This window comes from Arctopsyche grandis, chromosome 9 (genome assembly GCF_051622035.1).
Source record: "Arctopsyche grandis isolate Sample6627 chromosome 9, ASM5162203v2, whole genome shotgun sequence".
In the NCBI taxonomy this organism is placed as follows: domain Eukaryota; kingdom Metazoa; phylum Arthropoda; class Insecta; order Trichoptera; family Hydropsychidae; genus Arctopsyche; species Arctopsyche grandis.
In genome coordinates this window covers 7,366,544-7,382,327 of record NC_135363.1, presented here as the reverse complement: position 1 = coordinate 7,382,327, position 15,784 = coordinate 7,366,544, and the positions used below count along the sequence as shown (strand labels likewise).

Sequence of the window (15,784 nt, the reverse complement as noted above, 5' to 3'; positions counted from 1 at the left end):
CATTCCTACAGCACTAATGAAGCTACAGCGTAGTGCAATGCTAGAGCTATTGCATAGCAGTAGAAAAGTCGTGTGTTCAAGTCCCAGCTAAATGCGCTGTTAGAGAAATCTTGTGGATATTAAAAAACAAAGATCGCCTTCTCCCCTCAGATTTTCGCAAATTCAAGTTATGGGCATCTCGAATTTGTTGAATCTTATAAAATTTGCCGTGTATTACAATTTTTGCTGATTTTCCATAGATGTCTCTATTGTATTCTGTGTATTGTTATGTTTGAAAAATTGTTAGTATAATATATGTATGTATGTAATAGAATAAAATATATCTATATACAACATAAAGATGCATGTTCGGGATTTCCAGATTTTATAAAATACTTTATTTGAATAAAAATAAACTGGTCGTGTAAAAGAGTATCAAATCTAATTGTGCAAAATATCGAAGCTTTACTGCTGCAATCAAATTAGTTAAAACTGACTATATATGAATGTATGTACTTAGGGCTTTCTGTAATTGTGACCATTTTAATTGCCAATTCACCGAGTGATCCAAATATTTAAATTCGATTAAGCAAACACGAATTATTAGCGAAATTGCTCAAATACTCGAACTGTTATTTATTTGGAGCAAATTTTACTCGGTCGATGAATGTTAATCTTATTTGTACAAATGATTTTCGTTTACATCAAAATATGTACATCTTTTTTCAAATTCCCGGTGCAGAACGTCTGTATATAAAGCAAATTGATTGTATCTCTCGTGTTAATCAATTACAAAAACTACAATAGGAAACATCATACGAATATTATATTATTATATCGAAGAAGATGTCGAGTTTCATCACCAGTGTCATTCTTCTCATTTCAATGGTAATTTAATTGATTTAATTATAATTTTACCAAATAAGGATCAATGCATGTTTGTTTGTTCAGTGTACACATCAAATTTGATATATGTATCTTATGGAATTTATCATTTTTAATTCTTTGTTCCAACTTTCATCCTCCTGAGTCATGCTGAGTCAAGTTTTAATTGAATTATTATAATTGTTTCAGATTTGCACCAGTGCAACTGTAAGGCCGTATCTTTATAACGGCTTTGGTCAATTCGGAAATGTTCGTCCTACACCATCCTTCCACTTGGATCCGATTGTGGGTCCAGACTTCGGCATCTCGGAGTACAAACTATACGACTACAGCGTCGAAAAAAGATATGATAGTGCCTACAGTTACAGTGATAAATTGTGGCCGGATTTTGGCGACCGTTATACATATCAACCGTTAACCGTTTACGCCGTTTCTAGTGAATATGGGAGTGAATTGCCAAGGTCTGACCAAAGGGCAGACGTGTACTACAGACGTAGACCGAGCGTTCAGGTCCAACAGTTCTGTAAAAGATTTTAATCATAGACTAATCAACAAATTGTGTATGTTAAGTAATTGTTATATAATTTTATTTATTTTTTAATAAAAGTATTGTTTTCAAAAAAAAAAAAAATTTTACTCACGACATCTATCGGGAAAAAAACTAAGCACACTTAATTATCACATACGCAAACCGCTTATATTAATTAGAAATCAATTTCATAACCTAACATATTTATAAATATTATATTATATTACGGTTTGTTCTTATTAAAATTCACTCTGCTGAAAATGAAACGTGAGCAATTTCGTTTTGTTTCAGATAACGCGAGCTATTCAATGCTTTTTGTGAAACGTGTCTGAAAAGACGTAATTTTTTTTGCTGAATGCGCTTTTTTTTAAATCCGAAACGCGACGACCCGAAAGCCAATTAATTAAATTGAAGAGCTTTTCAAACTGATCGATACTAGCCGAGTGCAAGCCGGGTAGAGACTGAGAGTCTGAGCTTCACAAACCTCCCCTGAGGCTTAGCTTGCATAGATAAAATGTACGATAAGGGTACTGGGCGAAGGCTACATAACAATAAAGATGATAAAAATTTAATATAGATGTCTCTTGTGTGAATATACATACTTAAAATATCTTTTAAATAAAAATCACATTCAATTAAGGTTCAAAGTCAAAATATTTTAGCTGCAACTTAATAGGATGATTTTAAACCTGTTGGAAATTTTTTGAATATTTTATATGAAATTCGAGATATAAAAAATTAATTCGTTTTGTTCTTACGTGTAATGAATACGTCATGCTAGTCGTTGCTGGAACAGTTGGGACTTTACGTCCCTAATTATTATGTGTGTGGTAGACATCATCATTTGATCCTGCTCGTATAGTTCTTTATCGAATGGCTCCTATTCCAAGAACTATCCGACTTCTCAATCAAATCGTTGCTGCTGAGTCTGAATGTGATATTTTCCACCTTAGTGAGCGTAGATTATCGTAGATTTTTTGAACCTATCTGTCTGGTGGCCTGCGCTCATCCTTTTTTTCATTGTATATGATGTACGAGTGTAATTTTGATCTTCTCTCTTCCATTTGGGCCTCGCAAGGATGTTTTATATTTACAGCTGGTAATTATATATTGGTGCTGGCTGTAAATGCAAGACATTCCATACTATGTTTCATGTTTACTTGATATTTTTATTGTATCTACTATTATTAAGGATTATTTATTAATGCATTTTTGTCTGTTCAATTTTTTTCTCTTCTCTATTATATTTTCGACTATTGTAGCGCATTAGAGATTCCTGAACTGCCACAATGATCCAAACTTAAATAAATAAGAGGAATCAATGATCAAATATTTAATTTAAAATTAATAGGCATTTTCAGTTTGGCAACCTTTTAATCATTTAATTGAATATGTTTGTGCTTTTCTTAGAATTGTGTAGGCGAAAGTTCCGATTAATGAGTTTCCGTTAAGATCATGTTAACTTAAAGATTGTGCCAAATAATGTAATCAAATAAATGCACATTACAAAACAATGAAAAATGATAATCTGAAATTAAGCTCAATAACTATTGTTATATGTACATACATTTGAAAGCAGGTATTGTTTTCGTTAGTATTACATGAAGTAAAAAAAAATCAATAACAACAATACATTTATGTACATATGTACATACATACATATATTTTGCAAAACAATTGTTAAATGTTTGAATTAGCATCTATGTTTTATAAGTCAATCCGACAGACAATAATTTGCAATGCAGCTGCTTCTAAAATAAATATTTGAAATGAGTAATGTTTACACTAATATTAATAATTAATTATTCAATTCGCGTTCATTATTTGAACAAACTTTCAATAAAATTTAAATTACAAATTCTTTGCTGTTGAACAAATACACATATGTATTTTATTTTTCATTATTTATTTATTTATTAACGTTTTTGACCATTATGGCATTACAGGAAGAACCTAATGTGCCACAATAGCCTACATAAAATTATAAAAACTCGCATTCGACTACATATCTCCTTTGATTTTTCTAAACATTATATTGTCAACATGATTGAATCCTAGATTCTTGAATATATTTTGCGACACTAAATTATGCCTAACTATACAAGTATGAATATCAATTCCTTCTTCGGCCATACTCTTGGCAATAGCTTTTATCAGCAACTTTGCATATCCTTTCTTTCTATGTCGGTCTATCGTTTGCAGCACGCCCAATCCCAACAGATGGTTCTTCAAAATCCACGAACATAGACTGTCATCTGCTTTGGAAAAGACACCCAAACCACCGTTGAAGTGTATCAACTTTTTCAGGTAAATATCTGAACCTGGATACTTGTGAGGCCAGACTTCATCAATGACAGACACGTCTTCTTCTTTCAAAGGAGCCAAGTATACTTCGGAAGGACATCTGAAATTGAAATACACGTTATATCTTTCAATAATTCTGTTTTAACCGATTGCCAACTCACTCTATATTAAATTGTAGAGCCTTCTCTTTTGAAATCCAATGATAACCACTCAAAATGTCAAATTCAGATTCTATACCAAGTTTTGTTATAGTTTCTTTCAGATGGAACCAATGGTCTTCGTGCACGGCGTAAAAAAAATATCCGAGGGACCATTTTAGCAGTTTTGATTTCAGAAATGCCTCTTTCAGTCGTTTGCAGTCTTTTTCGTATGTGAAAACGTGTATGTTGGGAGTTGTATCCTAAATTCAAACAAAAAAAATCATATTTAATATGGATATTACATATTTTTCATTGATACTCCAATAAATCCTTTTTCTATATTTCCAAATGAAAAATATAAGCAATAATACATAATTGTATACCAATGAAATCAAATAATTATTAAAATAAGAGTAATAATAAATACAATAAACTCAGACCGTGCTCGAAACCATAATAGTAGTGCCATCTTCGTATCCACCTTTCGGACAGTATATATTGAATTGGTCTGTACAACCTTTCATCTTCCATTTAATGAAGTTTTCTATGGTATAGTATGGGTAGATTCCATAAGGCCATTCTCTTTTGTATACATCTCTAACTTTGGGCCATTCTTCTTCTGGGATGTCTACCAGAATTTCTTCATCAGAATTTGGTATGTAATCATTTATCTTAAATTTGTTATTACTCATTCAAATGAAATGATATTTAAATTCAATGTACGTATACACACATACAAGTTGATGTTTGTTTTATAAAGTTTAGATGACTTTTGACATTGATACAAACATATATAAAAAAAAATGATAGCACTCACGTGATGATTATGAATGGATGTCGCCATTTTGACACTTTTTATATTAATTTTCGATGAAATATAACAATGCAACGTATTGTAAGTCGATTATATCCGTAGAGAGATTCGACGAAGAGTGCTTGAACCTATGGAGGAAAACCAGTATCAAAATACTCCAGCGTTATTCAAACTTTTCATTGATGAAATTGTTTATTATTGATTTAATATCGTGTATCTTAATCAATCTAAATATTTATAGAAGGCAAATTAATAGTCTCATTGAATGTATCTCTGGTTGTAAACGAAAGCAATCAATCAAAATGTATGATAAGTTAAACGAATGTATGCTCAAGTGTAAGACAATCGCACATACACAAATACAAAATAAAATACATTTGAGAATGGTGATAAAATTGTATTCATTATAACTGGGTCAAAATTTGACGTGTTTTTGTTACATAAAAAACATACCGCTTTCTTTATGTAATAAGATTAATCAAATTAAAATTTGAAATAAAATATTTTTTATTTAGAAGGCTTTGAAATCCTTGACATAATTAATATAATAATAAACGCTTCATATAAATATTGTTTACCAAACATAATATTAATAAAGACGGTAATCTGTGTGTGTGTGTGTGTGTGTGTGTGTGTGTGTGTGTCCTTCGTTGAGACTTGCGGCGGTATCGAACCAGTGATATCAAAATATCCTCTTATAGGTATACCTGAGTTCAACGGTCTCAACCACGAAGCCAAAAGTCGATTCTTAAAATGGTCTTTTTTTACTATAGAATTTTTCGTTTTCACCATATAAAAATACGTAATTATTTAGCGAGGTTTTTAAACATTTTTTTTGTTTTCATATTAAACAATTCAATATATATTTTTATATATATATATATATATATATATATATATATATATATATATATATATATATATATATATATATATATATATATATATATATATATATATATATATATATATATATATATATATATATATATATATATATATGTGTATATGTATATGTCTGTGATTTATAATATTCAAGGTTGCGAATATTATAAATCAATGAACGGGGTTTGTTTATACATACATACATAATTGTGGGTATTGGGTTTTGTAAATTAAACATACATTTTTGCTTATGTCACGCGATGTAAAAATACGTACTTTTCATATTATCCTTCCTATTCCGATTTCTACTGCGATGTTTTATAATTTTATTATTATTTTTTATTGCATAATTTATTTGGCATAACCGATTCCCTAACCGATTTCTGTTTCAGTTCCGATTCCGATTAATTATTACTATTCATATTGTAACTTTATTTTAAATCATGTATCAATCCGAAAGCACCCGTTGAAATTTCAACGGGCATAAAACTAGTAATATTATATCTATATCGATAAAATCACCTGATATAGATAGTATAGTTTTTACGTGTTTAGAAATAGTGATAAGTCAATACGAGCGTATCGCTTTCAAATGTGTAAATATTTCATGCGTATGTAATTTTATCGATTGAGGAGGACTGGTCAAGTCGTCAGGTGAGATTCTTGATGTAATCGTACACTGACAAGGTTGACAATGATATTTGAGATTATGTTTTTACGACTAGACAATAAATATAAAAAAATGTGTTACAAAAGACGTTACTTAATTTTTTCAGTCAGTGAAAAATCAAAGTCATTGAAATTGTTTTTGTCTGGCTCATGTTAGCAAGATTCTTATGTATTTTTGAACTAGAGCCACTAATCGAAAACAATGTCGAAATTTAATATGACCTCTAGACATTCCAAACAACTCATTATTATTACGTAGGACGTATCTAAGGTGAACTGTCTCTGATTGTAGCGTACATACATACATATAATTCTTAATACGATAAAGCGAAACGCTTTGTTCTGAAAAGTTATCTATACATTAACAAGGTATAGAATATCATGTATGTATAATATAGAGTATTCGCTCTGATCTTCATTTTATCATTCGCACATGAGAATTTGGCAATAATGCAAGGACGTGTTGCGAAATTCGGAGTATAACTGATCGGTTCAGTGCACTCAAATGAAAATTCAAAAACCGATAAATATAAATTATGCAACTTTGTATGTATTGTGGTCTTGAAAGTTAGATATTGGCCCCATTGAATTAACTTGTTTTCAGTTTTTTTCATTTTCTTCTTTCTAGTCTTTTTGCGTTCGTAAAAGTTTCAAAATCGCTCTTATGACTTTCCGTAAGTTTGTTTAATTGTATTGAAAGAAACAAGAAATTTAAAATACGTATATATATGTATATAACAGTTCGAAGGCTAAATTTTTGATCAGTTTTTAATTAAAATTGGCTTGTAACTTTTATATAATATAGTCAATGACTATATACGGATTCGGTCAGTTAATTTATCAGTTTTACCAAAATATTTATTCTATAAAATTAATCTATATATCTCTAACATTTATTTATATGTTTATATAATACATACATATTTAGCATCAAATTATGAAACAAAAATAATCTAATAAACTGACCCTTAGTTATTTATTTAAGTTTGGACCATTGTGGCATTACGAGAGTCCCTAATGCCACCATGGTCGAAAAAATACGGAGAGATGAGTAAAATAAAAATACATATATATGTATATATGTACATATGTACATAGAAAAAAAATACATTTATACATAATCATAAAAAAACAATAGCATTATAGTAATAGCAGATAAAGTAAAAATTTCAAATAATAAAATTCAATATAGGTAATGTCTTGCACCTATAGCCAGCACCAATATATTTGTATATGTACTATAATAAGCAGCCGCTAATACAAAATATCCCTGAGCGGTCCAAATGGAAGAAAGTTACAGAATAGAAAGTTACCAAATGGAATTTTGTATTAGCCGCTAATACAAAATTCCACTTATACATCACATTCAATTATGAAAATAACGATGAGCGTAGGCTACCAGACAAATATAATGGGTTCAAATAATCTCCGGTAACCTACGCTACCTACGAGATGTTTGTATGTTTGTACATACTATGTGGCAAGTGCATCGACATGTAAGAAGATTTCCAAAAAACAAATTTTAGAATTAATTCATTTGAAATTTCGATTTATATTCCGACTCCTATTCCAGTTGCGGGTTTGATTGCGATTTTAGATTCCTATTTCAGTTCCCATTCCCGTTTCCAATTTCTATTTCAGTTCCGATTTCGGTTCCGACTTCAATTACGATTACGATTACGACAATAATTGCTATTGTTCGTTGTTATTATTTTACATATAGCTTTATTTGTATATATTTACATATAGCTTTATTATCATCAATTGTTTTTCCGAAACCACCCATTGAAATGTCAGCGGGAATAACACTACTAGTTTTATATAAAAACGTACGTAGATTTAAAATTATCTATAGGTATATTTAGTATAGATTTTTATAATTTTTTGATTTTTTGATATATACTCTTATTATAATTTTTTTTATTCTTTTGGTTTTCCAATAAGTACAAGAATTTTGGTGAAAGTTTTATTCTAATTTTTATTATATTCTAAAGAAACGTAAAAAAAAAATGAAATTATGTCTCAACTTTGTGCATGAAAATAGACACTGTCATATTGAGTTAAAATTTCATCATGTAATTTAAATCGAATTTTGCTCGTATAAAATGAAATGCTTTGTCGAAAATTCAAAATTCAGCAGAGTGGACGAAGCGCACAAAACCAATAATTGCACTTGGCGTTTGGTGGAAATGCAATAAAAAATATTTTAAAAAATCGTTGCATATATGTACATACATCGTCATGTAGAAAATCCATATATTATATTTTAGAGGTGGAAAAATGTTAAAAGTTAAATACATTATAAAATAGTACGGTTGATACAGAGTCACATTTTTTATTTCGTAATAAATCCTGGAAAATTAAAAGTTTATCGGTAATTTAATACGGTTAAATAAATTAAATGAGAAATATTTTGAATATATTTAAATTTACTGGAAATGTCAAGTGATGTGTATCGATTCCCAGGAATCGAAAAGGCATTTTTTTTATTTAAAAGAATGGACTTATTTCATTTCCATAAATCTACACATGTTTGTAAATTAATGTATAGAATAGGAAAGAAGGGAAAATAAAATGAAAGACAATTTTTATTACGGCGATAAATGCTTTAAATATGCACCGTTTTAGTGTAATTTTCTCAAGATTATGCAAGTCTCGGGGAAAATATTCTGCTTTAAGATGAAAAATTCTTCGCCACCTTTTCATAGTCTTCTGAATTTTACGATTAAACGATTAAAACCCTTTTTTTGCTAAGATATCGTAAGGCAAACGTTAGCTTATGTGGAACTTAAGTATATGTAATACATTATTTGATTGGACTCATCCATTTTTAAATTTGAATTGTGGTTTGAATTCTACATACATACATATATGATTCGTTATTACAAATCATTCTTAATTATTCTTCCAGGAGTATTGCTTGGTGGTTACGTTTATGTTAAGTTTAAGTTCTCAGGTTCAAGCCCTAGGTTGACCTCGATTGAAAAATAATTTATTCGGAAGTATTTCTGTAGTACTGTTGGTCAGACATGGGTATTTGTGACTCCAAGTCGATCGTTTTCTATCGGGGTTTGCCAATTTATGATTCCTCATCAAATTGGCAAAAACCATCCTAGCCCCTATACATGTCACCACTATTTGAATATGATTAAAAAAAATATTATCTATAACATAGATGTGTCGCTAATTCTTATATGTAGTATTTGTATTATGCTTATATGTCTGGTTACAGTGACGCGTTAGAGTATTCTGTAACGTCACTGTGTTGATGTAATAATAAATAATAAATAAAATATATACATAATATATAAATAAGTAAAATATGTACATAATATGTGCCATTGCAGGAATTACCTCACGGTGAAACATATGGTTATACTTATATAGTACTATAGAGTTCGAAGATATAGCTAGGATTGCGGGAGAGATAATCAAAGACGATATTGGTCCATCAATGTACGTATATTGTACACTAAGTATACACACGTGCGCGTACGCACCTACCGGTGGCCGTCCGGCCAGCGGCTCGACTCCCAACTGTCAGTTGGCGTCACACTTCTGCCAACTCACAAACAGTGTACACTCATGTGTACCACTGTTTGTACATCACTCCTCAACATTACTCATTACATAATTCACTCACACACATAAAATCCCACAGTACTTATAATTTTTCAAATATAACAGTACAAATAATACAAATAGAGACATCTATGTACAATCAACAAATATTTTCCACACAGCAATTTACAATAAAAAATTATGTAGGTAGCATTCATAACATTCGACAAATACGAGATGCTAATTACTTGATTTTGTGAGACACTGAGGCGGAAGATATAGATTTATTAGATCCATCACAGAAATTTAGCTAGAAAAATCATAAAATTCTAATAGAAAACGGTGGATCTGTGATTTTTAATAACCACAAGCCGTGAATTTGGCCACGAATTTGACCACGACCTCTCTTCTGGTATACAATAGCTCTAGCAGTGAACTACGCTGTGGCTATAGATATAAAAATATGAATAGAGTATATCTAGAAAAACATTTCTACAAATTGCTTGTTGGTGTGGTGAACAATCTTTAAATTCTTGCAGGATTGAATTGAGAAAAGTCCATATGTATGTAAATATATTAGACGCCGCAGTTTGTTCTTTTCTCCCGTGGCACGTACCGATTTGATGGCTTCATAGTCTGTCGCAAAGAGCATTGAGCTGCTCAATCAGATTGCTATTGGATTTGTTTAATCTAAAATATGCTGATCTCTTTGAGGGATTTTTGAATTTGGGATCGTAGATTTTCGTTTTCTTTAATATTGTTGTATTTTATTCATGTATATTTTTATTTTATTTTATTTTTATTACAATCGAACATGTACATATACTCGCCTTGATAAAAATAATCCGCCAACTGAGAAAAGAAACGGATTGGCCACCATCGCCCAACACCACCATATACTCAAATTGTAAATAAATCTATTTCAAAATAAAACTTTAATTTCTGTAGGTGAAGATGTGATGACCCTGATTGTATTCCGTGCGTTTTAGCGTAGTTATGGAGACGTACCGCGTAATATTGAAACAATCTATTTATTCGTAAAGGCGTTTCTATAATTATAAAATTTCTCTGAGAATATCTTATTATAATGCTATTGTTTTTAAGATTATGTTTAAATGTATTTTTTGTCTGTGTATATATGTATGTACATACATAGGTGTCCTCTTTTTTTTAAATTTTTGAATTAAATTATCTCCCAAACCGCTAACTGAATTGGACTGAATTTTTTTTACATTCAATAAAAATAATAATCTTTATAACTTATGTTTTTTAACTATTTTTATCTGGAACGGAAGTAGTACTTTTGCTCAAGAGAATCGAGGTTTTTTATGTTTTTCTCAGATAACTACATAGTTTATTGAACTGAAATTTCATATATAGAAGTGTAAGCTTAATACCAAGTTATATATAAAATTTTATAAGCATCCGCCAACCGGAAGTGGCAGCTTACTCTCGTTCGATTTTTCTTCCACTATTTTTTTCGACCCCGTAACATGTGTGCTCTTCACGAAAAAATTCAAGTATAATTTTTATATCAATGTGAGGGAAATAAAAAAAAATCACTAAATTTAATAAACCGGAAGTGGGATTTTTCCTTTTAGAAAGGTCAAAAATGTTATTAGTCACTATTCTGTTCACACCGCTGAACGTATCAAGCTGAAAATTTATATTTGTATTTTTTATGTACTAGCTTAGAGCTGATAAGGTCTTGGTCAGAATTCGTAAACCGGAACTAGTAATTTTTTTTGAAATAATATTTCATTATTTTATTTTGACCTTTTAAATTATTTTTTTCTTGATATTTAATGTGTATAATACTGATAGTGATTTTAAGTAAGAAAATCCGACAACCGGAAGTAGAAATTTTGTCTTGTGCAAGTTTCCGGTATATGTGTATGTATCAAATATGTAATATTAATTAAAGACTCTCAATAATATTTGATTAACATTACAAATATGTAATATTAATTAAGTCGATGACCTAAAGCAGATTGTATTTAGGTAATCTGTGTGTTATACCTGAAGGGTATAGACATTTTGTTGTAATCACCGACACTCTTCACAAGTGTGTTACTATGGTTATTAGTGATTCTGTCATAGAATCTACTGGTTAGTTTGTTAGTAATGTCTGTAACAAACGGAATATTATTTATGGCATGCAGTTTTTTCAAGTTAGTATATATGGGTATATTATAGTTTTTTTACGGGATTTATTTTGTAATGTTTGGAGTTTGGAAAGGTAAGTATTCGAGGCGTTATTCCATACAGGTGAAGTATAGGTTAATAATGGTAATATGAGCGCGCGATATAATTTTATTTTATTTTTAGTTGATAAATAACTATGGCGATTAAATATTGGATATATTGAGGATAAACCCCGCATCGCCTTGCATTTCGCTCTCTCAAAGTGAGGTGCCCATCTCATTCTTTTATCGAACGTTACTCCTAAATATTTTATTACTGACTGCCATTTCAGACTTTCTCCAGAGGGGATTTTCAGATCTGAACTAGGCTTGTGCTTTATAACACTAAAGAATATGGCGTCTGTTTTGGTTTGATTAATTTGAATTTTCCACTTGGTGAAGTGTTCAGTCATCGTTTTAATTGCAAATTCAAGATTTTTAAGAATAGTGTCTGGTTTTTTGCTACTTGTGAAGCAAGCGGTATCATCTGCATATAGATCTATGTGACAGTTTTTTGGAATAGGTATGTCATTTATATATATGGAGAACAAGAGTGGGCCAAGCAAGCTCCCCTGCGGAACGCCAGCTGCGATTATTTTTGGAGACGATAATTCATTATTTACGCTAACCACTAGCCTTCTACGAGTTAGGTACGATTTGATGATGAGAATTAGGTAGTTTGATATTTTGTTAATAAGGAGCTTATGAATGAGCCATCGTGCCAAACCGTGTCGAAAGCCTTTTCTATGTCGAGACATACCATTCCGGTACTTCTCTTCATATTAAAGTTTTTCGTCTCGTGTTCAATTAGTCTTGTTAGTTGTTGGGTAGCGGAATGTCCAGTGCGAAATCCAAATTGTTATTTATTTAATTTAAATAGCAAAACTGCTAATACATATAATACAAAATAACAACAAAAAATTATAAATCATCTTCCACAAAGGTATCCATTAACACCCTTCAAGAAAGCAGCAATATTATTAGAACCTCTAATGCCTTCAGGAAGGGCATTATACATTTGAACACCTCTGTGAAAAACACCTCCTGCAGTTTTAGCTTTCTTATCTCTACCTATAATTAATTTATTCTTATTTCTCGTTTTATAATTATGTACATGTATCTCTATTCCTAACTATATGATTATTAAAATATTTGGGTAAAAGATTCTTATCTAGCTTATATATAAACTTTAAAGTGCTTACTTTAAGACTATTTCTAATGTCCAACCATTTCAATTCATCTAACATACTTCTTACATTCTTACGTTTCCTCACATTCAAAATTGCACGAATTGCTCTATTCTACACTTTCTGCAGTTTATCAATACACAAACCACTAAATAGATAGAGGGCTGTAGCGCAGTATACAGTATGAGGCCGTACAATACATTTATATATATTTATTTTTTTATTTTACATATATACCAGGAAGGCCTTACAGGTAAATCCCAATGCGCCTTCCTGGCCAATTACAAATACAAATGCAGCATTTTTTTATTATAAGTCGTTGAATTGCGAGACACTGAAAAAACTCGCAAATTAACGAGACATCTATGAATTGTACATAAATTTTTATTGTACATCCATCAAATTTCAAATAGTGGTGACATAGTAGGTAGGAAGGATTTTTAGCCAATTTTTTTTTCCGGGAACCGTTTCAACAATGAAATCAGAGAAAATTGGCAAACTCTGATAGGAAACGATCAACCTGTAGTCACAAATCCAGGTCTGACCAACAGCATACTCTGAAAAATTCATTTTCATTCAGGGATAGAACCCGGCACCTTCTTGACGGTAAGCAGAAGCTTAACGTCCAAGCTATGCTGCTGGCTTATATATCAATTTTTTACTTTTTATACTTAATAAATTTCTTAACCTACAAAGTACACCAACTTTTTTTGCCATTTTTTTAATAATATAATCTGCGTACACCTTAAAACTTAATTTACAATCCAAATAAATGCCCAAATACTTAATATTATCTACTACTTCTACCACTCTCCCATCTATATTCACATCACTCACAACTTTTTTATTATTCATCCACATCATCTTAGTCTTACTTAAGTTCACTTTCAGTTTATTCTCACAATTTTTATGTATTAATTTCTTCTTATATTCCTCAAATACATAGATAGTCATGGGTTGGTCACATTTGAATTTTTTCGACCATTGTGGCGCATTAGCGACTCCCGCAATGCCACAATGGTTCAAAAATATAAATAAATGTATACTTCGATATAATGACGCCCTGGAGTGAATACACATGTATGTACTGTCACTACGGCAGAATTGTAATAAGTTTCAGTTTCAGACGTCACGGCGAGAATACCAAACGTCTTATAACTGAAAGTACATACACATCAACATAATTTTCCCACATTTTCCACCGCACAGACGTGCACACACACACCCCGAGATTTTGTTGTGCGTCGTCGGCTCCCGGCGTACGAGAGACGTTTGTGTCCCGGCACACGCCCCCTCCGAAGCTCCAGCATCAGCTCGACATCCTCATCTCCCTCTGGCTGAAGAGAACAGACAGAGAAGGCAATACGGCGAGCTTTTCGGACCGGCTCTGTCCCGCCAGTGCCAGAAGTGACGCCGCGTCGTCATGAGCGTCGGCGTCCCGACGCCGCGGTCCCATACGTCGGCAGACACACACACAAGCCGACTGTAATTATCGCAAAAATATATATATATATAAATACTTATTAAACATATACAAAAAAATAACAAAAAAAAAAAAAAACATAATGAAAATCGAATCTCTTCAAAGTTGCGTCGTCGTACCAATTGCTTGACGTGTATTAGCACGTATTATGTTATACGCGTCCACGTATCGTTTCGTTTCGTGTGTACGACTAGGTATATAAATATAAAAGTGTGTTATTTTCGGTCGCGGGATGCTGAGGACGTTCGCCAGTTTAAACTGTCACGTTTATCGTACGTATGCAGACTTCGATCGACGTCGATGTCAAACTTGCGTGATGTATTTATAATGTGGTGTTGATTCCATGGTGGAAAGTGTGTGTGTGTGCTTTTTTGCATTGTTTAACGCTTTGGGGTCGGATGGATGCGTGTTGGAAAAGTTTGCGGGGAAAGTTATCGAGTGCGTTTTGTTCGGTGATGAATTGATTTTGGGGTTTTTCTATTCTTTATGTACTAACTTATGGTTGATAAGGTTTTGGTCAGAATTCGTAAACCGGAAGTAGTCTTTTTTTTTTAAACAATATTTCATTATTTTATTTTGACCTTTTAAATTAATTTTATTTTGTTGATATTTTATGTGTATAATATTTATAGTCTTTTTAAGAAATGAAAAAAATTTGAACAAAATCTAACAACCGGAAGTAGAACTTTTGTCTTGTGCAAGTTTTCTTATATTTGCGCTCAATTTGTATCGAAAATAGTCGGTATGTGTGAACGTGTATGTAAGTTTAATTATTGAATTTTATTTTGTAACCTTATTATATTCCTCAAATACATAGATAGAGTTGTGGGTTGGTCACATCCAAATTTTTTTACTGTTGTTTTAATATTATTGAAAATCTGATTAAATCATGCATGACGGATTTAGAAGTAGAAAAAGTTGTTTTAAATTATTAATGGATTGTTTGAAATACTATTTAATTGTCACATAATGAAAATTCTACCTATATGTACATATGTTTTTAAAAAGCTTTTTATTAGCTTAACTCTGTGAGTTCAGTGACATTCCTGCCCGTCAAAAAATTATGAACTGATTTTGAACCACTTCCACTCTTCAGGTCACATTGATATCTTTCCGACATATCTAGCATTGAAGTAAGTTAATGAATCCGATATGAAGTTAGAAT

At 31.2% G+C, this 15,784-nt stretch overlaps 4 protein-coding genes across 8 annotated transcripts in view; 2 read left to right on the top strand and 2 right to left on the bottom strand.

Annotated features, from left to right (window-relative positions):
- LOC143916525 (uncharacterized) overlaps nt 1–9,148 on the bottom strand; it is an 80,871-nt gene extending 71,723 nt beyond the window's left edge. Inside the window, exon 1 of the mRNA XM_077437664.1 lies at nt 9,137–9,148. The gene's annotated coding sequence lies outside the window, so the exon portion shown is untranslated. The remainder of the gene's footprint in view (nt 1–9,136) is intronic.
- On the top strand, nt 739–2,894 carry LOC143916526 (uncharacterized). Its single transcript, XM_077437665.1, has 2 exons — nt 739–867; nt 1,054–2,894. Exons 1-2 carry the CDS (start codon nt 826–828, stop codon nt 1,399–1,401), a joined length of 390 nt encoding a protein of 129 aa, XP_077293791.1. The 5' UTR covers nt 739–825; the 3' UTR covers nt 1,402–2,894.
- Nucleotides 1,947–9,776, bottom strand: LOC143916524 (uncharacterized). Of its 2 annotated transcripts, none has more exons than XM_077437662.1 (5): nt 9,560–9,776; nt 4,655–4,779; nt 4,278–4,508; nt 3,859–4,097; nt 1,947–3,797 (listed from the first exon to the last, which is right to left on the bottom strand). In XM_077437662.1, exons 2-5 carry the CDS (start codon nt 4,679–4,681, stop codon nt 3,395–3,397), a joined length of 900 nt encoding a protein of 299 aa, XP_077293788.1. In that variant the 5' UTR covers nt 4,682–4,779; nt 9,560–9,776; the 3' UTR covers nt 1,947–3,394. The 2 variants fall into 2 exon arrangements, with proteins under 2 accessions (XP_077293788.1, XP_077293789.1); XM_077437663.1 differs by having other exon boundaries at nt 2,551–3,797; nt 9,534–9,765.
- Nucleotides 9,777–14,401: 4,625 nt separating this feature from the next.
- Nucleotides 14,402–15,784, top strand: part of Ptp36E (protein tyrosine phosphatase 36E) — a 305,940-nt gene continuing 304,557 nt past the window's right edge. For 3 of the 4 annotated variants that reach the window (XM_077438566.1, XM_077438564.1, XM_077438567.1), the window contains exon 1: nt 14,534–14,621. The gene's annotated coding sequence lies outside the window, so the exon portion shown is untranslated. Of the gene's footprint in view, nt 14,622–15,784 lie in introns of all 4 variants that reach the window. The other variant, XM_077438565.1, reaches the window with a different exon arrangement.

What these genes read in the sequence shown, in the direction of transcription:
- LOC143916526 (XM_077437665.1), top strand. Translation starts at nt 826, where the DNA reads ATGTCGAGTTTCATCACCAGTGTCATTCTTCTCATTTCAATG. An exon ending in TCATTCTTCTCATTTCAATG is followed by an intron (nt 868 to 1,053) that starts GTAATTTAATTG and finishes TAATTGTTTCAG; the next exon opens with ATTTGCACCAGTGCAACTGT.
- LOC143916524 (XM_077437662.1), bottom strand. Translation starts at nt 4,681, where the DNA reads ATGGCGACATCCATTCATAATCATCAC. An exon ending in CATCCATTCATAATCATCAC is followed by an intron (nt 4,509 to 4,654) that starts GTGAGTGCTATC and finishes AACAAATTTAAG; the next exon opens with ATAAATGATTACATACCAAA. An exon ending in CTATTATGGTTTCGAGCACG is followed by an intron (nt 4,098 to 4,277) that starts GTCTGAGTTTAT and finishes GTTTGAATTTAG; the next exon opens with GATACAACTCCCAACATACA.